Here is a 26,781-nt window from a genome sequence, read left to right on the forward strand (position 1 = left end):
CACCATTTTCACACAAATCCCAAACATCATAGCATTTCATTCATAAATATTTCAGTATGTAGTCAGCAGATAAGAGCTCTTTTTCTTTAACATAACCACATACAATTATCACACCTAAAATAATGAGTAATAATTCCTTAATGAAGGAAAATTATGTCTCTGCTCACAATACTTCTGACACCAAATGAGTGGATTTTCCACGCCAAGCAATTCTGACGCTAACTACCCAGAGTTAGCACAGACCGCACAGGCTAAGGGATCTAGTCCCACACAGTCCCACTGCCCCCCATTGCAGACGTCGATACCAAGCGGTGGGTCCTAAGATTACTGTAGAGGCCGCTTTTAGGCCACATGACGGAGCACTGGAAACCTGAATAAGGTAAAAGGACCCCAGGCTTGCAATGTAAACGGGCTCATGAAGGAACCCAACCGCGAAATAACCATAGGCCGTAACTGACCAATTACAACCAGGCACAGTTCCTCAGATTGCCAAAAAAGGGGAAATTCCATACGTCCCCATACTCCCTCACTCTGCCCTGCAGCTGTGGGCCCTCACCACCGCCTCCTCGTCCTCCTCCCCTTCCCCCTCACTCCTCCCCCTCCTCCTCCTTCTCCTGGACAGTCCTCTGCCACTGTCCTGCCCACCACTCCCTTGTGGGGCATCCAATAAACTTGTATCTCTTTTGTTCTGCCTTGGGTGAATTCTTTCACGACCAGCGCCGTCAGCCCCCACCCAGTTGGAACACTCCCCTTTTGGTGGCCCCCCCCATCCGATTGGAGTGCCCCACAGTTACCCAGTTGTCCCATCTGGCTACATACAAATCAGGGGTTCTCACAAGCTCCTCCTAGGGTTCGATAATTTGCTATAATGGCTCACGGAACTCAGAGAAACACTTAACTATGACCCGTTTCTTATAAAGGACAGAGATGGACGGCTAGCTAAAGACGTACAGGGCACAAAATCTGGAAGCATCCCCACGCTCAGGAGTTTCTGCCCTCGTGGAGTCGGGGTACCCCTCCCTCCCAGCACATGGTTGTGTTCACCCACCTGCAAGCTCTCCCAAACTCCATTGTTTAAAAAGTTTTTATGAAAGTTCCTCCGATTATAGGCGTGATGGATTAGCTCACTGGCCACTGGTAATTCAACCTCCAGCCCTCTGCCCTGGCACCCTTATCACTCAGGGAATTAGGGGGATTTTAGGATCTCTGTGCCGGGACCCAGCGGCAGAGATCAAATAAGTCTCACAAATGACAATTTTTTTTAATGCTGGTAAAATGATATCTTTACTAGGTTATTTTATTGTACAGATCTAGAAAGATTCATATTATTTTAAAATCATGATTGAGGGGCACCTGGGTGGCTCAGTCATTGAGCATCTGCCTTCGGCTCGGGTCATGATCACAGGGTCCTGGGATCCAGCCCCGCATCGGGCTCCCTGCTCCGCGGGAAGCCTGCTTCTCCCTCTCCCGCTCCCCCTGCTTGTGTTCCCTCTCTCGCTGCGTCTCTCTCTGTCAAATAAATAAATAAAATCTTAAAATAAAAAAAAATAAAATCATGAGTGAATGCTGGATTTCCCGATTTTTTTCCAATATGACAGAATGCCTTCTTCATTTCTTTGGTTTGATTTTTTTTTTTCCTATCTGCTTATAGCTTGATAGTTTTTAAATTCTTTTTCTTTTCATTTAAATTCAATTAATTAACATATACTGTATTATTAGTTTCAGAGGTAAAGTTCAGTGATTCATCAGTTGTATAGAACACCCAGTGCTCATTCCATCAAGTGCCCTCCTTAATGCCCATCACCCAGTTACCCCATCCCCCCATCCACCTCCCCTCCAACAACCCTCAGTTTGTTCCCTAGAGTTAAGAGTCTCTTACGGTTTATCTCCTCTGTTTTTGTCTTATTTTAGTTTTCCTTCCCTTCCCCTATGTTCCTCTGTTTTTTTTCTTAAATTCCACATACAAGTGAAATCATATGGTATTTGTCCTTCTCTGACTGACTTATTTCGCTTAGCATAATACCCTCTAGTTCCATCGACATCATTGCAAATGGCAAGATTTTGTTGGTTTTTTGATGACTGAGTAGTATTCCATTGTATATATATACCACATCTTCTTTACCCACTCATCTGTTGATGGACATCTGGGCTCTTTCCATAGTTTGGCTATTGTGGACATTGCTCTATAAACATTGGGGTGCAGGTACCCCTTCAGATCACTACATGTGTATCTTTGGGGTAAATACCCAGTAGTGCAATTGCTGGGTCGTAGGGTAGCTCTATTTTCAACTTTCTGAGGAAACTCCATACTGTTTTCCAGAGTGGCTGCATTCCCACCAACAGTGTAGGAGGGTTCCCCTTTCTCCACATCCTCACCAACATCTGTCATTTCCTGACTTGTTAATTTTAGCCATTCTGCCTGGTGTGAGGTGATACCTCATTGTGGTTTTGATTTGTATTTCCCAGATGCCGAGTGATGTTGAGCATTTTTTCATATGTCTGTTGGCCATTTGGATGTCTTCTTTGGAGAAATGTCTGTTCATGTCTTCTGCCCATTTCTTGATTGGATTATTTGTTCTTTGGGTGTAGAGTTTGATAAGTTCTTTTTTTTTTTTTAATTTTTTTTATTCTTATGTTAATCCCCATACATTCCATCATTAGTTTTAGATGAAGTGTTCCATGATTCATTGTTTGTGCATAACACCCAGTGCTCCATGCAGAATGTGCCCTCCTCAATACCCACCACCAGGCTAACCCATCCTCCCACCCCCCTCCCCTCTAGAACCCTGTTTGTTTTTCGGAGTCCATCGTCTCTCATGGTTCGTCTACCCCTCCGATTTCCCCCGCTTCATTCTTCCCCTCCCGCTACCTTCTTCTTCTTCTTTTTTTTTTTCTTAACATATATTGCATTATTTGTTTCAGAGGTACAGATCTGAGATTCAACAGTCTTGCACAATTCACAGCGCTTACCAGAGCACATACCCTCCCCAGTGTCTATCACCCAGTCACCCCATCCCTCCCACCGCACCCCCCACTCCAGCAACCCTCAGTTTGTTTCCTGCAATTAAGAATTCCTCATATCAGTGAGGTCATATGATACATGTCTTTCTCTGTTTGACTTATTTCACTCAACATAATACCCTCCAGTTCCATCCACGTCGTTGCAAATGGCAAGATCTCATTCCTTTTGATGGCTGCATAATATTCCATTGTATATATATACCACGTCTTCTTTATCCATTCATCTGTCGATGGACATCTTGGCTCTTTCCACAGTTTGGCTATTGTGGATATTGCTGCTATAAACATCGGGGTGCACGTACCCCTTTGGGTCCCTACTTTTGTAGAGTTTGATAAGTTCTTTATAGATTTTGAAGACTAACCTTTTATCTGACAAGACATTTGCAAATACCTTCTCCCATTCTGTCAGTTGTCTTTTGGTTTTGTCATCTGTCCTTTGCTGTGCAAAAAGCTTTTTATCTTGTTGAAGTCCCAGTAGTTTGTTTTTGCCCATTTCCCTTGCCTTTGGAGACGTGTCTAGCAAGAAGTTGCTGCAGCCGCGGTCACAGAGGTTGTTGCCTGTGTTCTCCTCTAGGATTTGGATGGATTGTTGTCTCACATTTAGGTCTCTTATCCATTTTGAGTCTATTTTTGTGTATGGTGTAAGAAAATGGTCCACTTTCATTCTTTTGCGTGTGACTCTCCTATTTTCCCAAAACTGTTTGTTGAAGAGACTGTCTTTTTTCCATTGGATATTCTTTCCTGTTTTGATAAATGACAATTAAAAAAAATTGGGGAATCTAGGGGTGCCTGGATGGCTCAGTCGGTTGAGTGTCTGCCTTCGGCTTAGGTCATGATTCTGGGGTCCTTGGATGGAGCCCCATGTCAGGCTCCCTGCTCAGCAGGGGAGTATGTTTCTCCCTCTTCCTCTCCCTCTGCCCCTGCTCATGTACTTTCTCTCTTGCTCACTCTCTCAAATAAATGGATAAGATCTTTAAGAGAGAAAAAAAATTGTGGGATCTATCATAAGTCTTAGGATGGAACACTGCATTGGGCTCATGCTCAGCAAGGAGTCTACTAGAAATTCTCTCCCTCTGCCCCTCCCCCCTAAATAAATAAATAAATCTTTTTTTAAAAAATGGGATCCACATAAAACCCACAACCCATGGTTGTATGTATCTTTTTTTTTTTAAAGATTTTATTTATTTATTTGACAGAGAGATAGAGAGACAGCACAAGTAGGCAGAGTGGCAGGCAGAAGGAGAGGGAGAAGCAGGCTTCCCGCTGAGCAGGGAGCCCGATGTGGGGCTCGATCCCAGGACCCTAGGATCGTGACCTGAGCCGAAGGCAGCCGCTTAGCCGACTGAGCCACCCAGGCACCCCGGTTGTATGTATCTTAAGTCTTTCGAATTCTAAGCACCTCTTCCATCTCTTCACTTTCCCCCTCCCTATTAATTCATTGTAGAAAACATCATTTATCTTGTAGAGTTTCCCATCTGGACTTTAGGATTGCATTCCCCTGTAGAGTTTCCCCGTCTGGGGTTGCATTCCCATAATGTAGTTTGACATGTTCCTCTGTCCTCTGTATTGCCTGAAACTTGCTAGTTAGATCTAAAGACTTTCTCAGATTCAGGGTTTCCTCTTCCTTCCCAGCAGGGGCAATTCATAGGTGGTGCCGGAGAGCTGTGTTGTTTTTCCTTTGGTGGCTTTAGAGGTTGATGATCAATGCCCAGATACATTCATTGATCAGGGTTTGCAAAATGGTAGTATTCTAATTATATCACTCCCTCTTTATTTATTACCTGGACTCCTGCTTCTATAAAAGGAAATCATGCCCCTCCCCCCTCATCTGCAGTTTGGTTCCACTCTGCAGGAAAAGCATAGATCTTACAAGAAAGGCAAGGTAAATAATTTCCTTTTATTTTTTTAAGCTTATTTATTTATTTATTTAAGTAATCTCTACACCCTGGTGGGGCTCAAACTCACGACCCTGAGATCAAGAGTTGCACACTCTTCCAACTGAGCCAGCCGTGGGCCCCAATAATTTCCTTTTAGTTCCCAGTTTTCAAAGCAATGAGATGATTCTGTAGCATCCTCCATAGGTGACCAAATAAGGATTTTCTTTCATCTTATAAACTTGTGATTCAAATATATTTGAAATAGGCATATTTGATATGTTTCGAACTATTGCAGTTGCTATCCTTATAATTTTATAAAATATTTTCATGGTTCCAAAATCAAATTTCCAAAATAGTATAGTCAGGGAAATCCAGCTTCTATCCCTGTCTCCTCCACCCTCTACCCCTCCTTCTGCCTCACAGATAACCTTTTTTTTTTCTTTTTTTGGTCAAAAAAACAACACACACATATATCCCTTTTCTTATATAAACAGTAACATACCTCTTTATATTACATTACAAAAAGCAAGTCAGCTTGTAGAGTTGGAGCCCCCAAAAAATACATTTTGCTTCAATGTATAAAAATAGAAACAGGGGGGTGCCTGGGTGGCTCAGTTGGTTGAGCGGTTTAGCATCTGCCTTCAGCTCAGATCATGATCCCGGGGGGCCTGAGATCCAGTCCTGAGTTGGGCTCCCTGCTTCACAGGGAATCTACTTCTCCCTCTGCCCCTCCCGCACCCATTCTCTCTCTCTCTCTCTCTCTCTCTCTCTCTCTCAAATAAACAAAATCTTAAAAAAAAAAAAAACAGAAATGGGGCGCCTGGGTGACTCAGTTGGTTGAGGGTCAGACTCTTGATTTCTGCTCAGCTTATGATCTCAGGGTTGTGAGATGGAGCCCCCCTTCCCCCAAGTTAATCGGGCTCTACCCTGGGCCTGGAGCCTGCTTAAGATTCCCTCTCTCCCTCTCCCTCTGCCCCTCCCCATTTCACCCACCCACACACATTTTGATGTCTCTAACTTCATCTGTGCCCTCGGGCGGTCCTATAAGCCAGCATACCCTTTGGCCAAATGGAGACTGGTCTTGGCTGCACACATTTTCAGGGAGGCCTGGGGCAGAGCTGAATTGCAAAATGGGGATGGGGGGAGGCGGGTAGGTTAAGGTCTGGAATGGGGACAGAATCAAAGGGGGAGATGAAGAAACTAGCAAAGACAGATCCTAGAGGGAGAAAGGGACACCATGTTACAGGATTTCTTTTCCTTTAGTGCCCGCGGTTCTTGGTCACGCCTCTTCGAAGAATGAAGAGGTAGACCAGACGAAGAGTGGTGGGCAGCAAAGCAAAGTTTGAGTGATAGTAAAATGATTGTATAGGGGCGCCTGGGTGGCTCAGTCGGTTAAGCGTCTGCCTTCAGCTCAGGTCATGATCCCGGGGGCCTGGGATCAAGTCCCGAGTCCGGGAGTCTGCTTCTCCTTCTGCCTGATGTTCTCTCTCTCTGACAAATAAAATCTTTTTAAAAAATAAATAAATAAATAAAGTGATAGTACAAAGCTCCCGAAGAGGGAGGAGACCCAAGAGGATGGCCACTGGAGTTGCTAAGTCTAGTGGTTTCTATGGGTTTGTTGGCCGGCTGCTTTAATCTAATTAACCCTCCCTGTGCCTATCCTCCAATCAGGTTTTTGTCATCTATCTATCATGTGGAAAAGGGTGGAGGGCTCCTTCCAGGGTGGTGTAAAATCCTTTTAAGGGTGGTTTCCTCTGGGGAGAGGGGAGGCTCCTTGTCCTTGCCTGCGTTTCTTCCATCTATCCTTCTCCAAGGGAAGTGATCAGGAGGGGTCCTGGCAAGCTGAGACTTTTGAGCTATGTTGGGGGGATGCCCTCCCCCGCCCAGAGGTCACTGTGTAAAGCTCACATTGTTCACTAGTGTTTTAAATGAGAATGGATTCTTAGGGGGAGAACTTGAAAAGTTGCCAAGGGCTAACATGACACAAAGCAGGGGGGACACTCATTAGTAGACAGCTTTATAAATACCCACATCAAGAGACGGAAACATGCTAAAATGGATCTTGGTCATTCTTAGGTGGTAACTGATTTAACAGGTGATTTTGGCGGGGGTGGGAGAGGGGTCACTTTTCTACTTTAAAAATTTTTACACAGTAAGAATATATCATATTTTTTAAAATAATATATTCTCATTGCATAAAAATTTTAAGTAAAAAAGCAAGAATATAATATTTTACAACGGGAGAAATATAATCATTATTTTTGAATAAAATAAAACTGAAGGAAGTGAGTTCACTCAAGGCCACACCAGGCCACCCCACCCCTGGGCAGGAGTGTCTCCTCCCAGCTCTGGGAGGGGAAGCCAGCAGTGCCTGGGGTGGGGGGCAGGGGGGCCAGAACGGTCAGCCCTTCAGGGCAGGGGCACCTTCACAGTCAAGGTCACAGGCTGGGCCTGAAGCCAGCCCTGCAACTTCCCAGCTATGATCTTGCAAAAGCAATGCCACCATTCTAAACTTTAGTGTGCGCACCCGTAAAAGGGAATGGCTCCTCCTGGTTGCTGGGGTGTCAGGAGGATTCAAGGAGACAATAAATATAAAGTGCTTAATGCCAGGCACTTGGAAGCAGGTAATAAACAGAGGCTCTACAATGAGCCATGGACTTTCTATAACCTAACCAAGGCATCACAGTTTCCCCACACACACAGCCCAGGCCAGTGGTGAAGCAGAACCCAAAACCTCACTCTGTCCCCAAGAGAAAATCCCCTCTGCAGAAGCACCAGTGAGCAAAGGATAGTTTACTAAAGATACTGCAGGAGCAATGTGGATGGGGCAGATAGATCACTGGGCACCAGGCTTCCCCCACAACGCCCCCAGAGATTGGTAATCTCTCCTGGCCCTACCATCCACCCGAGCTTCCCTTCATTGCCCCCAGTTGCCCTTGGCTGCGCTTCTCATCCTCTCAAGTCTCCCCTGAGGTCTCCATCCTCCCCCCAGCACCTTAGCTCCTTCCAGCCTCCCCCATGTGACAAGGAAAGCCCCCGGGACACCTGGAGCCACGCTCCTTAGAAGGTGAGCTGGGGGGTATAGTTAATAAGTCCTGATACCTACAGGAAAGGATACAGGCTCAGAGAGATTATGCAAGTTGCCTGCACACAGAGCAGTCAGGTAACAGGACAGCATCTCAAAGAGTCCCTTGACCCAAAACCCCAATCATGCCAGCAAGGCCTCCATGTAGGGACTGAGATCCCTCCCCTGGGCCTGGCTGTCCCCAGGAAGCTCTCAGATCCTCTGGAGCCTCTGGGAAGGACGAAAGGACCATCCACATATATACACACTCCCACTGACTCAGATCTGCAAACATGCGCAGCATGTGCGCTCATCCACCGCCCACACATTGGCATACGATCTCTCACACGTCTCTGTTCCCACCACGCCCACTCTTCTCAGAACCACAGTTGGTCTCTGTCCATCTCCCTGACACCTCGGGGGCCAGGCATGCACCCATCTCTGCGCCGGTCAGAGCGGGAGCTCAGCCATTGTGTAGAGAACAAAATTAAGTATCCGTTGTTTTTTGTTTGTTTGTTTGTTTAAAGATTTTTTATTTTTTATTAGAGAGAGACAGAGCACAAGCAGGGGAAGCGGCAGGCAAAGGGAGAGGGAGAAGCAGACTCCCCGCTGAGCAGGGAGCCCGACGTGGGGCTCGATTCCAGGACCCCGGGATCATGACCTGAGCCGAAGGCAGCTGCTTAACCATCTGAGCCACCCAGGCGCCCCTTTGTTTTTTTTTTTAAATCCGAGTCTGTGTACTACAATGGCTGCCTGCCTCTCCGGTCACCCAGACTCACTCTCCAAACATGTAGTCACACCCCCCAGCTCTGACACAGAATTGGGGTGTGCTCCCAGGCACCGGCCCCATTGAGGGAAAGGCTAACCCCCTTACAAGGCCAGAAGTAAGCCAGAGGTTCCTCCTGGGACCCCAGCCCCTCCGGGTGGCCATGCAGCCCAGCAGGAAGGCTGTCGCCACCCCAGCCTATGTCCTTATCCAAGCCCAGGCACCTCACCTGCAGAAGACAGTGACATCTGCTGTCAGGATTCCATGGGACGTGAGTGGGAGACTCAGCACATCACCCAGGATGCAGTGGGTAGTCGATGAAAAAGAAATTGTTTTAGTTACTGTCCGGAACTCCTCTTTGGAAGAGTCCTCTCTATAGGTACAGAGGACAACTGCTGAGTTTTGGGGGCAAAAGCTGACGTTGGCACCCCCACCACCCTGGGACGTTCCCAGACACCCTTGGACACTAGCAAATTGGAGGGTCGGCTTGGGCTAGGCAAGTGAGAAAGAAAGGGAAGGACATCACCTTCTTGGTGGTGGAACTCTCCCCCCCTCCCAAGAGGAGACCCAGTTTCGCTGGGCCCCTCAGGGAGGGGAAAGATCCCAGGACACCCCTGGTGAGCCTCAATAGTACATGACCATCACTGAGCAGAACGCAGTTTGCAAGCTCGTGGCAGAGAGAACCAGAGAGGCTGGGGGAGGGAGTAGGAGACAGAAATAAGGCTGATGCTGGTGAGAAGACTGTGGCGAGCCCTGTGTATGAGGACGGGTTTGCATGTGCTGGGCCACGGACCCTCTCTTCCGTCTGGAATTATCTAGAGCAGCGCCGCCCAATGGAAATATAGTACATGCTATCTATATAACTTTTTTTTTAATTTTTTTTTTTTAAGATTTTATTTATTTGTGAGAGAGAGAATGAGAGACAAAGAGCATGAGAGGGAGGAGGGTCAGAGGGAGAAGCAGACTCCGTGCTGAGCAGGGAGCCCGATGTGGGACTCAATCTCGTGACTCCAGGATCACGACCTGAGCCAAAGGCAGTCGCTTAACCAACTGAGCCACCCAGGCGCCTGCCATCTATATAACTTTAAATGTCCTAGTAGCCACATTTTTTCAAAAAGTAAAAAGAGGCAAAATTAATTTTAATAATATATTTTATTTAATTCAATATATCCAGAATATTATTATCTCAATAAGGAGTTGAGATAGAAATTACTGAGATATTTTACAATTGTTTTTTCATGCTAAGCCTTCAAAACCCCATGTTTGTGTGCAGAATGCAAACTTGGTGGGAATGCAAACTGGTGCAGCCACTCTGGAAAACAGTATGGAGGTTCCTCAAAAAGTTAAAAACAGAGCTACCCTACGACTCAGCAATTGCACTATTGGGTATTTATCCAAAGGATACAAACATAGTGATTTGGAGGGGCACCTGCACCCCAATGTTTATAGCAGCAATGTCCACAATAGCCAAACTATGAGAAAAGCCCAGATGTCCATCTACAGATGAATGGATAAAGAAGATGTAGAATATACATACGATGGAATATTACTCAGCCATCAAAAAGAATGCAATCTTGCCATCTGCAATGACGTCGATGGAACTAGAGGGTATTATGTTAAGTGAAATAAGCCAGTCAGAGAAAGACAAATATCATATGATTTCACTCAGATATGGAATTTAAGAAACAAAACAGATGAACATAGGGGAAGGGAAGGAAAAATAAAATAAGATGAAAACAGAGAGGGAGACAAACCATGAGAGACTCTTAACTCTAGGAAACAAACTGAGAGTGGCTAGAGGGGAGGTGGGGGGATGGGGTAACGGTGATGGGCATTAAGGAGGGCACTTAATGGAATGAGCACTGGGTGTTATATGCAACTGATGAATCACTAAATTCTACCTTTGAAACTAATAATACAGTATATGTTAAATTGAATTTAAATTAAAAATTAAAAAAAAAAAACCACTCCATGTGTGTTTTACACTTCTAGCACATCTGCATTCAGACCAGCCCCATTTCCAGGGCTCATGAGCCACATGTGGCCCGTGGCTGCTATGACCCTTTGTGAGTTGGATTTAATTTGGGGAAGGTGGGTGGGTGTAGGGGAGAACAGAGTCCACCCAGAGTGGCCCGGGCACCTCCAGGTGATGCATGGAGGAGAGTTGGGTGCTGGGGGCAGGGCGCAGAGGTGTGGCTGAAAGAGGGCAAGTGGCATGGCGGGGGAGGGGGGGCACCCAGCCGTGCTCTGTCAGCCCTCTCTGTGTTTCCTCCTGGATCCTCAGCTCTCTCCCAGTTGACAAGACGGTTCTCCAAGCCCATGGGAAGGACTTGAGAAGTCTTATTGCAGATTTGCTGCCGGGTAAACACAGAGGCCTTTCTGGAGATGGCCCTTATGTGAGTTATATTAGCTTTAAAAATAATCAAAATAAAATAGGAGGAGGTTGGAGGAGCTGTGGTCTCAGAGGAAGCCAGGTCTGAGCTGATTTCCATTACAACACGTCCATTTCCCTTGGTCTGGATTGTTCACCCTGCCTCGCCCCCCACCCCCAGGGGATTCCTACTCCAGTGCCCAGTCAGAAAGCAGAAAGCAGAAGCCTTGCTGGGCTGTCAGCTCCTTGAGGACAGGTGCTAGGTTTGGCCCTTCGCTTCCTCCACGAGCCCAGGCTGCTCTTTATCCTGCTCCCCAGCGGCTCCTGAGTCTGTAGTTTGGCCATCCAGGTGGCCCTGCCCAGGGAAGGAGAACCAGGGGCTTTGGCTCTATCCCCCTGCCCAAGCAAGGCCACCTCTCCCTCATCCCATCTACAGGGGACTCCCCAGAGGCAGGGGAGGAGGAAGAGGAGAAGGAGCAGAAGATGAGGTAGAAGGGAAGATGCTCTGAACTGAGTGGGGGTTCCCACCTTGGATTGGCAGAAGTGAGTCCCTGGCAAGGGCAGGAAACACGAGAGCAAGAAGAAAACTGGGCTGGGTTGGGGAGGCAGGTTGGAGCGGAATAAAGCTGACCTGACATATATACAAAAGCATGTTAGCTCTAAGCGTCCAGCTCAATGAGTTTTTACCACCTGGATCAAGATGGAGATCATTTCCAGCACCCCATAAGTTTCTCTCCCATCTCTTCCCAGTTATCACCCTGGGCGCAAAGAGGGGAGGGGAGAGGGGAGCTATGTTGTCCACAGAACCCCAGCCTACTCCTAGCATGCACATCTTCCAATAATCACACGCGATCCGGGTCAGAGTTGCAGCAAGCCCAGCCCTGCCTCCATTCCCAAGTGGTAATAAGAGCAGACTTCATTCAATGGGGAGTGGGGGGGGGGACGACACCATTCCAGCCATTTACATGCATGGGTGGTGGCTCCTGAATAGGGAGCAAGAAATGCAAGGAATATCGCATTTATTTGACTTTCTTCAAATCGAGGTAAGTCCCATGCCAGTGAACATCCCACCAAGCTGCCCAGAAAACTGATCTTGGATGGGACGAGGGCTCTCGCATGCCCCAGGATTCTCTCTGGGTAACAGGGTTTCCCGTTGCTCTCGTGTTTCCTGCCCTTGCCAGGGACTCACTTCTGCCAATCCAAGGTGGGAACCCCCACTCAGTTCAGAGCATCTTCCCTTCTACCTCATCTTCTGCTCCTTCTCCTCTTCTCCCTCCTCCTCTTCCTCCTCCCCTGCCTCTGGGGAGTCCCCTGTAGATGGGATGAGGGAGAGGTGGCCTTGCTTGGGCAGGGGGATAGAGCCAGAGCCCCTGGTTCCCCTCCCCTGGGCAGGGCCACCTGGATGGCCAAACTACAGACTCAGGAGCCACTGGGGAGCAGGATAAAGAGCTATAGGAAGGCCCCTTGCACCAGACCATCCATCTGCCCGAGTTATCAAGAAGACACCCGTTGCCCCAGAGGATGTGACTCATTCCTGGTGGGAGACTCTGCTGCTTCTATGCCAAGTTTGGGGCCCTGAGGAATTCTTCTTGGGGCTGAGGGTCCTCAGGGGTCCCACACAGCCGTACCCTTGTCACACAGCCTAAGGAGATCACCACGAAGAAGCACCCACCTCTGTCCCATCCCGTTCTGAGGGACTTGCTCCTGTCCCCTGCTGTTCTCAGGGGCTCTCTCTCTCCCCTTTCATTTCTGGGACTCTGGCGTAAACTATTCAGTGATTTCATAACACTACATGTTACCCCATCACACATATTCTCCTCTTGAAATCCTCTGAAAAGAGAGGGCAAGAGAAAGACATCTTTTTGTACAGATAAGAGAATGGAGGCTGGGAGGGACGGAACACCCCCCACCCACCAGCAGGAAGAGGTGGCAGGTGATACTCAGGGTCAGGTACTCCAGAGCCCATGCGCTGTCCCCTGCCCCTGGCTGCTGGGCCAGGACATGGGAGCACGGTAACCAATAAGCTAGTGTTCACAGTAGGCTCAGCTGTCACCTTCAGACAAGTATGCCCTAGCCCCATCATTACTCCCCAAGCTCCCAGGGCTGGGACAACCTCTGCATTGGACTGTGGACTCTTGCAGACCCTCCTTGGAAATGCTCCCAGCCTGGAAACACAGAGCTTTGGACTTTAGAGCTCGCAAAAGCCTTAGAAGTCACCCGCTCCTCCTCTTATGGGGATAAAATGAAAGCCCTGAGAGGTGAACAGGATCACCCAGGAAATGGGCGGTCATCAAGAACTGGGTCTCCTGCTTCCCCGACCACTCGCTCCAGGCCTGCCCTCTGCACTGCCTCCTGCCTGGGGCAAAGCCTGTGTGTGTTTGTGGTGATAGCTGTTTACAGAGCACTGAGGTCAGGTCTGGCACCGGGCACTGCGTCCTTGCAAGAGAAGCTGGGGGATGTGGCTGACTAAGGGCTATCCTCCCTGCCCTGAGCCAGGAGGCCAGATTAGAAGCTTTCTTTGGAGACCAGAGTCAGACTTCTCAAAAGGATTTTTTCTCAGTCCTCCACGCCAGGACTCTCTAATAGGATAGCAGAGGTTACAGCCTGGAGTCAGGGATTGGCCATTCCAAGTAACTGAGCACCTACAATGTATGTCCGCATGTTCATTCGACAAGCATTGGGCACCCACTGTGTGCCAGGAATTTACTGCACATAGGCCACAGAGGAGATAGGCATGCACCTTGCTCTTTGAGCTCACAGCCCAGCAGGAGACAAATAAGGGAAGGGGCAGAGCCTGATTCAAGGGCATGCAACCTGCACAGTCACATGGGGCCCCATGCTTGGAAGCACCGCATGTTTGGTTTAATGCTCTGCTGTCACTGTCTTGAAATTCTTAACCATTTTTGAGCAAAGGGCCTCACATTTTTTATTTTGTACTGGGCCCAGCAAATTATGTAGCCAGTTCAAGGAACAGGCGAGCCAAATGCAGTGTGATAAATGCCAAAATAGAGGAGGTGGGGGCACAGAAAAGGCTCCAAACGCAGTCTTCTCAAAAGAACTGATAGTCCCAGCTGAGTCCTGATGGATGAGTGGGAGACATCACACAAAAAAAGACAAAAGAATGTAGCAAGCAAAGGGAGAGCCTTTGTACAAACTCCCTGAGGTGAGAAAGTTCAGGGTGCTTCATAGAACTGCAGTGATGTGGGGGCACCTGGGTGGCTCAGTCGTTAAGCGTCTGCCTTCGGCTCAGGTCATGATCCCAGAGTCCTGGGATCGAGCCCCGCATCGAGCCCCGCATCGAGCCCCGCATCGAGCCCCGCATCGAGCCCCGCATCGGGCTCCCTGCTCCGTGGGAAGCCTGCTTCTCCCTCTCCCACTCCCCCTGCTTGTGTTCCCTCTCTCGCTGTGTCTCTCTCTGTCAAATAAATAAATAAAATCTTAAAAAAAAAAAAAAAAAAAGAACTGCAGTGGTGTGGAATGTGGGGAGTGGTGATAGACCACAAGGCTGAAAGGGGAACTAGGACCAAATGGAGGCGCTCATCCTATTGGACATCAAGACTTTTGGCAGATCTCCTATCATTAAGGGAGTGTGGCTTTGGGATAAACAGATGAGTGCAACAGAACAGAGACTCCAAAAACAAGCCCACACACAAATGGAAACCTGAGTATGACAAAAAAGGCATGAATCAGTGGGGAAATTATATGTTATTCAATAAATGGTGCTGGAACAAGGGGCTATCCATATAGGAAAAAAATCAGATCCCTGTCTCACACCACACACACAAATCAATTCTGGGTGGCTTAAAGACCTAAAAGGTAAAAGTAGGGGTGCCTGGGTGCTTAGTCAGTCAAGCGTCTGCCTTCAGCTCAGGTCATGATCTCAGGGTCCTGGGATCGAGCCCTGTGTCTGGCTCCCCGCTCAGCAGGGAGTTTGCTTCTCCCTCTCCCTGTCCCCACCCTTGTGCTCTCTCTCTCAAATAATAATCTTTAAAATATTAAAAATAAAAGTAAATAAAAGGTAAAAGTAAAGCTTTAAAATTTTCAAAGCAAACAGGAGTGCCTGGGTGGCTCAGCCAGTTAAGTGTCTGACTCTTAATTTCAGCTCAGGTCATGATTTCAAGGTCTTGAGATCAAGCCCCACGCTGGGTGTGGAGCCTGTTTAAGATTCTCTCTCTCCCTCTGCTCTGCCCCCCACTCAAGCTCTCTCTCTCTCTAAATAATAAAATAGGGGCGCCTGGGTGGCTCAGTCAGTTAAGCCACTGACTCTTGGTTTCGGCTCAAGTCATGCTATCAGGGTCAAGGGATGGAGCCCTGCATTGGGCTCTGAGCTCAGTGCAGAATCTGCTTCAGATTCTTTCTCCCTCCCCCTCTGCCCCTCCCCTCTCATGCCCTCTCTCTTTCTCTCTCTCTCTCAAATAAATAAATCTTTAAAAAATAATAATAAATAACAATATAAAGGGGTGCCTGAGTGGCTCAGTCGTTAAGTGTCTGCCTTCTGCGTCATGATCCCAGGGTCCTGGGATCGAGCCCCGCATCGGGCTCCCTGCTCAGCAGGAAGCCTGCTTCTCCCTCTCCCACTCCCACTGCTTGTGTTCCTGCTCTCACTATCTCTCTCTCTGTCAAATAAATAAATAAAATCTTTTTAAAAAAAGATTAAAAAAATATATAAAAATAAAGCTTTTGAAACAAACAACAACAAAAAGAGTATCTTTATAAACTCAAAGGAGAGAAAGGATTTCTTTAAAATGGCACAGAAAGGGTCTTTTCCTACAAGGGAAGAATGATAAGCAAGACCATATTGTTAATTTAAAAATTTGTATAACAAAATATGTGTGCACACTGGGAAGGTTAGCTCTGACTCACTCACACTCTCTCTCTGCAAACCCCTTTCAAGCACAGCCACATCTATGAGGGTAGAGGCTCCCAGGTGGAGGGCAGGTTGGGATGGACATCAGACTGAGCTGCCCATGACTTCTAGCTATGGTTACCCCCTTCCTGGTATCAAGGAAGCCAAATTATTAATCAAAAGGTTACTTAGTAAATATGCAATCAAAACAAACTATCAAGTACACCTAACTTTTCCTTCCTTGGGGTTTCTCATCTGGTAGGCTCTCACTCTGCCCCATAAATAGGCTCTTTCCCACCCTCCGTGTCAGCTGGGGCTCACATCGCCCATCGCTGCTATATCCTCTAGTCCTCACCCTGGGCCCCCTCCACACCCCGTCACGTCACGCTTGGCTGTCTGCACTCCTTTATCTTACCTGTCTGGCTCCTGGAAGCCTTTGGTGTCTAAATCCACTCTATTCACCCTTGCAACTGAGAACATTTCAAATTTATATATTGAAAGAGCAAGAAAGGTTGACTGCTTTGAAGAAAATATTTTGACTCCTCTCTGGTAAGGTTCTACCCCACACCATTTGGAGGACACACAGGACACCCTTCGGGTGCCTGAATTATTCTTAGCCCCGAGAACCAGCGTCACTCTCCCTCGAACCCAGGCTAAGGAGCAGGGCATTTTTTCTTTAAAGTAGATTAATCCATTTTTAGATTAGATTCATCTAAATAGTAACTTAACCTAAAGGATGAAGTTAAGGCTTGGATATATTATTGTGTGTTGATTAAATGAAAGTGCGGCCCTAAATCCGTAAGACTACGTGGGTAACTGAATATGAGATAGTGGGAATTCGTCGCGTTTGGGAGGTTCAGCATCTAAGTCTCATTTTTTTTTTTTAAAGATTTTATTTATTCATGAGAGACAGAGAGAGAGACAGAGGCAGAGGGAGAAGCAGTCTCCCCGCGGAGCAGGGAGCCCGATGCGGGACTCGATCTCAGGACCCTGGGATCATGACCTGAGCCGAAGGCAGACGCTTAACGACTGAGCCACCCAGGCGTCCCGCATCTAAGTCTCATTTAAGGAGTGCCGATCTATCCCATGAAAACGCTCTCTTCCAAGCAGGTAGGGCTGCAATAGTGTCAAGACAGAGAACATAAGCGGTAAGGCGCTTCCGAAACCTCCGCCAATTTTCTGCGCCACCCTGACACCTTCCTCCTGCATTGCGCAAGCGCCTAGACGGACCAACCTTTCCCTCCCCCTTCCACCTCTCCCGGAACCGAGAGGACGCCCTCCCGCAACGCAGACTTCCTGCGCAAGCGCCGTCCCGCGTCCCCGCCCCGGACCAATCGGAAGCGCCGGCGTCCGGGCGCTGAGGCCACGACGCCGTGGGTGGGGCCGGGACGTGAGGGCAGCGCGCTGGCGTCACAGGGGTGGCTATATAAGTGAATACAGGCACCGCCCCTCCGCCCCAGTCACTGAGCCGCCGCCGAGGACTCAGCAGCCTCCCCCTTGAGCCCCCTCGCTTCCCGACGCTCCGTCCCCCCCCGCCCGCCTTCTCCCGCCGCCGCCTTCCGCAGGCCGTTTCCACCGAGGAAAAGGAATCGTATCGTATGTCCGCTATCCAGAACCTCCACTCTTTCGGTAAGCTGCGGAAAGGTCCCGTGGGGAGAAAGGCCTGGGTGGGGTGGCGAAGTGCTTTGGGCTCGGAGACGGGGCCCGGAAACCTGCCGGTGTTCCGGGCTTTCGTAAACATAGGCTGAGGGAAGATGTCCGGGCTCGTAGGAAGCGGGGCTTTGACCCGGGCCCTGGGATCTGCCCTTAAAGCGCGACCGGCAGGAGCGGCCAGGGAGGCAGCCCTTGGGCGGCCCGGCGTCTCGGGTGGCGCATTTACTAATGGCTCCCAGGCCGCCTTGGGCCACACCCGCCCCCTCCCGCCACCCCTGCGTCACGTCCGTTACGTAATCGCCGTTGTCACGGAGCCGGGAGTGAGAGGCGGCGTCTTCCTAAGTGACAAACGCTCCCGCCAATGGGGCGGGAAGCTTGGCCCCGCCTTGGTGGTCGGGTTCCGGCCGGTTGCATCAGCCGGGTGGGGCGCTGCCCGCCCGTCCGCCCGCCCGCCCAGGCTCCCCCGGCACGTGATCGTCTTCCGAGGGCGGGCCTGGGGCAGAAGGCCCAGGCTTTCCCCGGCGCTGGGGAAGCCGGCCGCCCCGGACTGACCCGTTCGCGGACAGCCAGCAAGGACAGATCTGACGTGACCTAGGCCCTGGCGATTTCAGTGTTTCCGCGCGTGCAAAAATGATCCATTGGGAGAGTGGCAGTGGCACTTAAGCCCCAGCAGCTCTAAACGAGCTTGATGTTTCTTCCCAGACCCCTTTGCTGATGCAAGTAAGGGTGATGATCTGCTTCCTGCTGGCACTGAGGATTATATCCATATAAGAATTCAACAGAGAAACGGCAGGAAGACCCTTACTACTGTCCAAGGGATCGCTGATGATTACGATAAAAAGAAACTAGTGAAGGCGTTTAAGAAGGTAGGTCTTCAATGAGATTGTAGGAAAATCACATTTAACTTGCTCTGGTAGGGGTGCTGACTTGTATTGTTTCTCATTAGAGATTGTTAGTGCACGCGGACTGTTGCTTGGCCTAATTTGTTTTGCTTTGTTGGTGCTTGCAGAAATTTGCCTGCAATGGTACTGTGATTGAGCATCCAGAATATGGAGAAGTAATTCAGCTACAGGGTGACCAGCGCAAGAACATATGCCAGTTCCTGGTAGAGGTGAGTTCAGTCACTTCTTCATAATTCATTTGTGCCTCTGTCCTGGCCACTATCAGATCGTGCCTAGTTTGTTAAAGCTCTACAAAACAACAGTTGAGTTTCGAAATATATACACGAGTATTTCTTTTTTTAAGGACTTACCTGCCTTAAATCACCCCTTACATGGATCTGGTTTTTTTGTTATTGTTTTTTTTTTTTTAAGTAATCTCTACTTAAACCCAATGTGGGGTCTGAACTCAAAACCCCAAGGTGAAGAGTTGCATGCTCTACAACTGAACCAGCCAGATGCCCTGTACATGGATCTACTTTAAAGATGCCATTTTAAATTACACACAGATACTAAAAGAGGATGTCTGGCTGGCTATTCCTAAGTGCTAAAATCCTGTTACATCATTGGTTCTTAACGGTATAACCTGAGTTAAGAACCATTGTGCTCATAGTGGTCAAGTGTGTGCCTAGGCTCTTGGAGTTTTCTTGCCTATTGTAGAAGCAAGCAAAGTTGTTGCCATCAGAAATGGGGACTTTAATTCTCTTCATATCCCCTATTATAACTTTGTCCTTTTTTCTTTGCAGATTGGACTGGCTAAGGACGACCAGCTGAAGGTTCATGGGTTTTAAGTGCTTTTGGCTCACTGAAGCTTAAGTGAGGATTTCCTTGCAATGAGTAGAATTTCCCTTCTGTCCCTTGTCACAAGTTTAAAAACCTCACAGCTTGTATAATGTAACCATTTGGGGTCTGCTTTTAACTTGGACTAGTGTAACTCCTTCATGCAATAAACTGAAAAGAGCCATGCTGTCTAGTCTTGAAGTCCCTCATTTAAACAGAGGTCAAGCAGTAGGCGCCTGGCAGTGTCCGGCCTGAAACCAAGCAGTAATGTGATGTTTCGGTCCAGCACAGAGCCCCAAGATCACAGATGGCTATGTCTGGCCAGAAGCTCCTCGGCTCTCCCTCTTCAGAGTTCCCTGCCCTAAGAGAATGTCACGACCTGAACAGCCCACGGTGAAGCTGAGAGGACAGGATGGGGTAAGACCGCAACCGCAGCTGTGCTGCTACAGGGAGTCACTGGTAGTCAAAGAAAGATCCCTGGTGTCTCCAACCTGACCAGGTGGGCAGAGCTTAGAGCGGCCACCTTCCCTCTAGTGAGGCGTGATAGGACATCTGACTTGCCACCAAGGTCTTTTTGACCAGACCTGTCCTAGCTAATCGATGTCCAAACACCAGAATGTGAGGCCAGCCTTCATAGGAGTTAAACTTTTGACAAGGGAACAAACTTCAAACTGATGTATCAGTCATGTAGCTAGCTGTAGAGCTTGCAACTTCCTAGCAACAGCTGCCCAATGCCATGTGAAGTAACAGACTGGTTTTGGTTTATTTTTTCCTTCAGTTTTAATGTTATGTAATGTATTTAAACCCTTATTTAAATAAAACTTGTTTTCAGAAACACCTGACTTGCAGATTGTATTTTATGTATAATCAGGCTCGTATGTGTGAAGGAACCACAGAAATGGGCAGTGAAGGATAGTCTACACCCACAGCTCAACTTCACCTGGGGCTTCCACCTCTTGGCCAAGAAAACCTTTAGTGAGCTTGTCCTTCCCAAGTTGCCCACAGGTCAGCTGTGTTGCAGGCATGGTGGACAGATGTAGTGGTGATGGCTGTCCCTGCTTGGTGGCTCTGGAGGAACTTGCCTTGTGAGCTGATGGAGCAGTTTGGTTGGAAACCCTCGAGTCCCCTCAGTGACCGGATCTTGGCTTAAATGCTGTAACAAAGGGACAGACCTGGTGTGGGACTTGATCTAATCCTCACACCCCTAGGAGGTATACAAAAGTGCCTTTTCCAGGGAATAGGTTTTTTTTTTTTTTAATTAAAGATTTTATTTGACAGTGAGAGCAGGAACACAGGGGGAGAGGGAGAAGCAGGCTTCCTGCGGAGCAGAGAGCCCGAATTGGGGCTCGATCCCAGGATGCTGGGATCATGATCTGAGCCAAAGGCAGATGCTCAACAACTGAGCCACCCAGGTGCCCCGGGAGTAGGTTTATAGTGCAACAAAGTTCAGTGACTAGAAGTATTGCTGAAATAAACTGTCCAGAGGCCTTCCTTCGACAGGACAATGAATATGTGGACATCGTTCGTGGCTCCATTCATTCTAAAATTCTAGCATGTGGATCATGAATTGGTACCAATTTCAGATCATAAAACACAGGCTTTAAACTGCAGAGAGTAGTCTGAGGAATCGACACTTGAATCACCATCCTCCTGTAGATGGGCAGCCTTGTGAGTCTGTACAGAGGCCGACCTGGAAGGAGAGGAGATGGAAGGCTGAGATGTGGCAGCTGCCCTGAGAAGAGAGGACTGTAATCTGGGAGGTAGACGTGGTTGTAACACAAGGTCCTACAAAAACATCTGTTTAGCAAACAGAACTTCGCCAGTTGGCACCAAACATAATGGCATTGTAACATTTGGTGATGGTTGTAAATCTAAGATTTGACTGTAGAGCAGAAGGGCTATTCTTCAAAAACTTCTAGAAGCAACCTTGGCAGCCAAACCCACAGAAGACCACAATCAGAAGACAAAACGGAATCGTGTAGTTGGGTAGGTCCTGTGCTAGGCTATTGAGAAAACTTGCCTTTTAAGGAATTAAGTTTTCTAGAATGACATGATTCTGAGTTAAGCTAGCAACATCGGTATTAAATCAACCAACCATCTGTAGAACCAATCAAAGCAACTCCCTGTGAGCATGGCAGGTTTGTGAACACCCTAATTCAGTGTCTCAGGCCTGAAATAAAGCATAGTTGTGCCCATTTGATGGAAATCTGCAGGGCCAATCAGTGGTAAGAGTTTCATCCAGAACCCAGGATCTCTGCCTTCTGCCCTTCCCACCAGATAACCTACACATTCACAATTTAAATAGCTCTACCATTTTACAGAGATGGTACATGCAGTGTAGAGTGGAGAATCACGGGGCACACAAAAGCAATCAGGACAACACCCTGTGTTCGGGAAGGAAATGGCCTGATAGGAAGGACCCGCACAGAACCTTGAACATGAGGCAGAAAGCAGCCACAGGTGTCTGGGACTGGCAAATCTTCCTCACCCCATCCACACCCAAGGGGGCCAGGAAAAGCTTCATAAAAGAGGTGCCATCTGAAGCAGGGCATTCGGGTCGGAGGAGTCAAGACCCAGAGGTGGGAGCATCCAGTGTCTATGAGGGCCCTGAGGTAGGACCGTTTGGCTGGAACAAAGGCCTTACATAGAGCAGAAATGACCCCGTATTGTCTGCCACTGTATGTCAGGCCTGTGCTAAGTGCCTACAGTGTACACTGGTCTCTAAACAGTAGGAACTCAGCCCCGTGGTAAGACGGATTCAGAGAAGTGATGCAGCTGTGCCCGCACAGAGGCAATGAGAAGGCAGCAGAGGGGAAGGAGGGCTGGAAGGCTGGTGTGAGGTCGCAGTGGGCTGCGCCACAAGCTGAAAACATTCAGAGGTTAGTCTGCGTAAGAGTCACAGCGAAGAGCAGATGGTGAGGAGTGTCTCCCAGCTCTGGGCTGTTGGTTCCTCTCTCCCGCCCCAGTCTCCTCTCTGCCTCCTCACTCTTCTGGCTGCCCTTCTCCCCTTCCCTCTCCTACTTCCCCCCTCTCTCCGCTCACTCTCCCTGCCCCGACCCAGGCCCACCCCTCTGCCACAGGGACAAGCAGACACAGACTCAAAGGTCCTTAAAACTGCGTTAGGGCGCCTGGGTGGCTCAGTCGTCAACCATCTGCCTTTGGCTCAGGTCGTGATCTGAGATGTGGCAGCTGCCCTGAGAAGAGATCGGGCTCCCTGCTCGGTGGGAAGCCAGCTTCTCCCTCTCCCTCTCCCCCTGCTTGTGTTCCCTCCCTCTCTCTCTCGTGTCTCTGTCAAGTAAATAAAATCTTTAAAAAAAAAAAAATGTGTTAGCAAGACAAAATGAATACTGGTCAGCTAAAACTGCACAGGAATCCACAAAAACTGCTTTAAAGCCTATTCAAAGTTTACCTATAAATAAAACAAAGAAACACGATATATTTGGGAACTAAACATTCTACCAACTAGCTCTGGAATTGACCCGCTTCCTTGTTTACCGTCCTGGATGCTGCCCCCTTGTGGCGTGAGTGTGAAAACACAGTTTACTGTTCATAAGGCTTTGAAATGAAGAGCTCCCTGACTAATCTTTAACTTTTCAGGAGGTACACATTATTTCAGAATTAGCAAGTAGTGTGAGGCTTTGGCCATTTCTTCGCTTGGACTCTCTTAAATCCTCCTAATTCAAATATTCATGAAACACTGTTCTGGGGAAGGTTGTTAAAAATTCAGATTCTAGGGCGCCTGGGTGGCTCAGTCATTAAGCGTCTGCCTTCGGCTCAGGTCATGATCCCAGGGTCCTAGGATTGAGCCCCGCATCGGGCTCCCTGCTCCGCAGGAGGCCTGCTTCTCCCTCTCCCACTCCCCCTGCTTGTGTTCCCTCTCTCACTGTGTCTCTCTCTGTCAAATAAATAAAAATCTTTAAAAAAAAAAAAATTTCAGATTCTAGCCCCCCCCCCCACCCCAGGATAGTTAGGCTCAACCGGGTGTTAGTGGAACAATCCCACCTGTTTTTCAAGGGCCTACAAAATTTGACCCAAAAATTGCAAAACTCAGAATGGGTAAGTGTTTAACACTATAAGAGGTAACACTGGCTATCACTGCAATATAATTCTTGTATATGTAAATATAATAAAATTTTCTAGAGAAAGAACACTTTTTTTTTAAGTAGGCTCCATGCTCAGCATGGAGCCCAATGCAGGGCTTGAACTCAAAACCTTGAGATCAAGGCCTCAGTTGAGATCAAGAGTTGGATGCTTAACCGACAGCACCCACGTGCCCCAAGAACAGTATTTTTTTTTAGATTTTATTCATTTATTTGACAGAACACAGGCAGGGGGAGTGGCAGAGGGAGAAGCAGGCCCCCTACTGAGCAGGGAACTGGATGCGGGGCCCCATCCCAGGACCCCAGGACAATGACCTGAGTTGAAGGCAGATGTTTAACAGACTGAGCCACCCAGGCGCCCCAAGAACGATATTATTTTTAACAAAACTCAGATTTATAAAATTTATGTCTTTCACAAAAAACTACAGAAAATGTCTATTTGGCCCATGGATGCATTTTATTCACTTGGTATGAGGTACAACAGCCTCTGAGGTCAGAATGCCTGGCCCACAGTGCTCCAGGAAATGCCCCCTCTAGAGCCAGAGACTCTGATCCAGAGGTTCTTCTGATGTGGGGCCCAGGAACCTGCTATTTTAACCAGCATCAGCATCGGCCAATTCATATGGGAGGGCCACAAACCACACTAGGGAAACACTACTGTGGCTGATGGGGAGCTATTGAGGAAACATGCGGTGGAGAGAGCATTACCAGAGCTAAGCTTCAGAGAAAGCAATCAGGAGTACTATATTTAAGATGGTTTGAGAAGGGGGTGGCCAAGGGTCAGAACTTGGTTACCAGCATCTGAGAAACCAACCCCTGAGGTTTTGTGTGTAACGTACATGTGGTTATTTTCTGGCAAGACCGTCCACAGCTTTTATCAGATTCTTAAAAGAGCCCACTACCCAAACCAGCTAAGAATCACGGGTCTGTGGTTTCCTCCCAGGCTTACAAAGCCTCAGGATTAACGAAGTTCTTCCAGGTACAGCATCGCAAGCAGAAACGTGCCTGTTCCAATATCGACTTTGAAAATGAATAACTATTTAAAGATATTTCTAAACAGCTCCAAAACCGAGTGTGTGTTGGGCAGAAGGGACACACACAGCAGCCGGACCACAGCCTCAGAAGCCTGTGCGTGACTCCCTTGTTCCCTAGCCACTGTCGCCAGCCACCATCCCGCGTCAGCAGCCAGGGCCGTTGCCCGGTTTAAATTGTCTTTAATCTTAGTCCTTGATGGCCTATTTATACCCAGAATGGGCAATTGACTAAAAACAGGAAGCACAGGGAGCACAGAGGTTGAAAGTGTTAACATGGAGCATAAACATGACCATCATTCCATGTGTGTCAAGTAATTGATTCTCCATTTCTGTGCAACAGGAGAAAACAAGCCCAAGGACAAGGCCAATGCAGAGAGACGTGACCTACGTAGGTTCCATGGTCCACCTTAGAGACAGAACTATAGACTCCTGCAGCTCAGTGTCCCCTGGGAGCTCGTTGGAAGGACAGAATTTCAAGCCTGACCCCAGACCCCATAAAGCCATCTTCATTTTAACAATCGGCATTTAACAAAGCTTGAGAAGCACCGGTTTGAACCATAAAATGAGGAGACCTCATATTGAGGTCCGCAAGCTGGTTAAAAAAGACAGTAACATGACTTTTATTTTTTAAGATCTTATGTTTAAGTAATCTCTACACCCAACGTGGGGCTTGAACTCACAACCCCGAGATCAAGAGTCACAGAGTCTACCGACTGAGCCAGCTGGGTACCTTATGGACTTCTAATTTTTATAAGTGCATTTTCCATTATGGTTTTTTTTTTAAAGATTTTATTTATTTATTTGACAGAGAGAGACACAGAGAGAGAGGGAACACAAGCAGGGGGAGTGGGAGAGGGAGAAGCAGGCTTCCCGCCGAGCAGGGAGCCTGATGTGGGGCTCGATCCCAGGACCCTGGAACCATGACCTGAGCCGAAGGCAGACGCTTAACGACTGAGCCACCCAGGCGCCCCTCCATTATGGTTTTAGATGTGCATTTAAAACACACAAAAATTGTTGAAGTGTGGAAAGCAACCGTATGAGCTGCATATGGACAGAGTTCATTGCACTAGCTAAGAGGTACAGAGACCTGGCTGTGACCGGGATCAGCTGGGGAGCCCTGCAGTGGTACCAAGCGTGGGCTTAGCCCCCAGAGCCTCAGGACAGAACCCCTGGGGGTGGCCCATGAGTGATGATGATCTAGCCATTCACCTCCATCGAAGCCCACCAGACCTGCAGGTCCCATCCATCTGATTAAGAGGTCTCCAGGATGTCAAAAACAATGCCAAAGGAGAAAATACAGTGACAGCTAGAACTAATTTGACTTTTCCTTCATTGGAACCGAAGGCAGCCTGCATCTCTCAAGTGCCATTTGTAATGTGCCTGCATGTGAGTAGCCTGAAACTCTCTTCTGTCACCCCCTAGGAAAAATAATACAAAAGCTCTAACAAATATAAGGGGATCCCAATGAACATTAGATTGTTTTTTAAGTACATAATGAAACCTAAATCTACATTTTATTTATTTATTTTTTTTAAGATTTTATTTATTTATTTTTTAGAGAGTGAGCGAGAGAGAAACAGCATGAGAGGGGAGAGGGTCAGAAGGAGAAGCAGGCTCCCCGCTGAGCCGGGAGCCCGATGCGGGACTCGATCCCAGGACCCTGGGATCATGACCTGAGCCGAAGGCAGACGCTTAACCATCTGAGCCACCCAGGCGCCCTAAATCTACATTTTAATATACATTTGTTCTCAGAACCAAACGTGATGCAGTATCCCTTTTTAATTTGTCTGAAGTCATGCTTTTCCTTCTAATTAAATCTAAACAGTGTTTTGTCACTTCTTTACTGGGGAAAGTCAAAAGCTGTCTTTGCCTGGTATGATTATTACAGATTATAAGTTGAACTTTAAAGGAACCGATCATAATTTACCAACTTCAAATTATTTTTTGCTTAAAATGCCAGACATACTCCTGGCATATGATGAAAAAGATCTAAAGTTCCCAAGTTGGTCCTCTAGATTATTGATTGATATGACAGGGATTTTGAGTCCAAAGGAATCCAGACTCGCTGAGACAGAGCTTTAGTTGCTTTACTGTTGGATGTAGGACAGAAGACATTCATGTGGACAGCTTCACAAAGCGCTTGCCCAGGCTTATGATAATTCCCATGGGTTTGTGTAACCGGGGGCTTCACTTAACTCAGCACTATTAATATTTGGGCCCAGATAATTATGTGTTGGGGAGGAGGGGGCTGACCTGTGTATCATAGGATGTTTAACAGTATCTCGGACCTCCACCCACTACTTGGTGATAGCACGCCTTCCCACGAACGCC

General features: G+C 48.0%; 2 protein-coding genes across 2 annotated transcripts in view; both read left to right on the plus strand.

The window, feature by feature from the left end:
* The window catches only part of LOC110573273 (signal transducer and activator of transcription 5B), an 871,639-nt gene that overhangs the window by 388,224 nt on the left and 456,634 nt on the right, over positions 1-26,781 (plus strand). The gene's annotated exons all lie outside the window — the stretch shown is intronic.
* On the plus strand, positions 17,405-19,500 carry EIF1 (eukaryotic translation initiation factor 1). Its single transcript, XM_044921722.1, has 4 exons — positions 17,405-17,574; positions 18,301-18,464; positions 18,608-18,709; positions 19,283-19,500. The coding sequence occupies exons 1-4, from the start codon at positions 17,544-17,546 to the stop codon at positions 19,325-19,327; spliced, it is 342 nt and encodes a 113-aa protein (XP_044777657.1). The 5' UTR covers positions 17,405-17,543; the 3' UTR covers positions 19,328-19,500.

The sequence above is a fragment of the Neomonachus schauinslandi genome, chromosome 15 (assembly GCF_002201575.2).
Source record: "Neomonachus schauinslandi chromosome 15, ASM220157v2, whole genome shotgun sequence".
Taxonomy (NCBI): domain Eukaryota; kingdom Metazoa; phylum Chordata; class Mammalia; order Carnivora; family Phocidae; genus Neomonachus; species Neomonachus schauinslandi.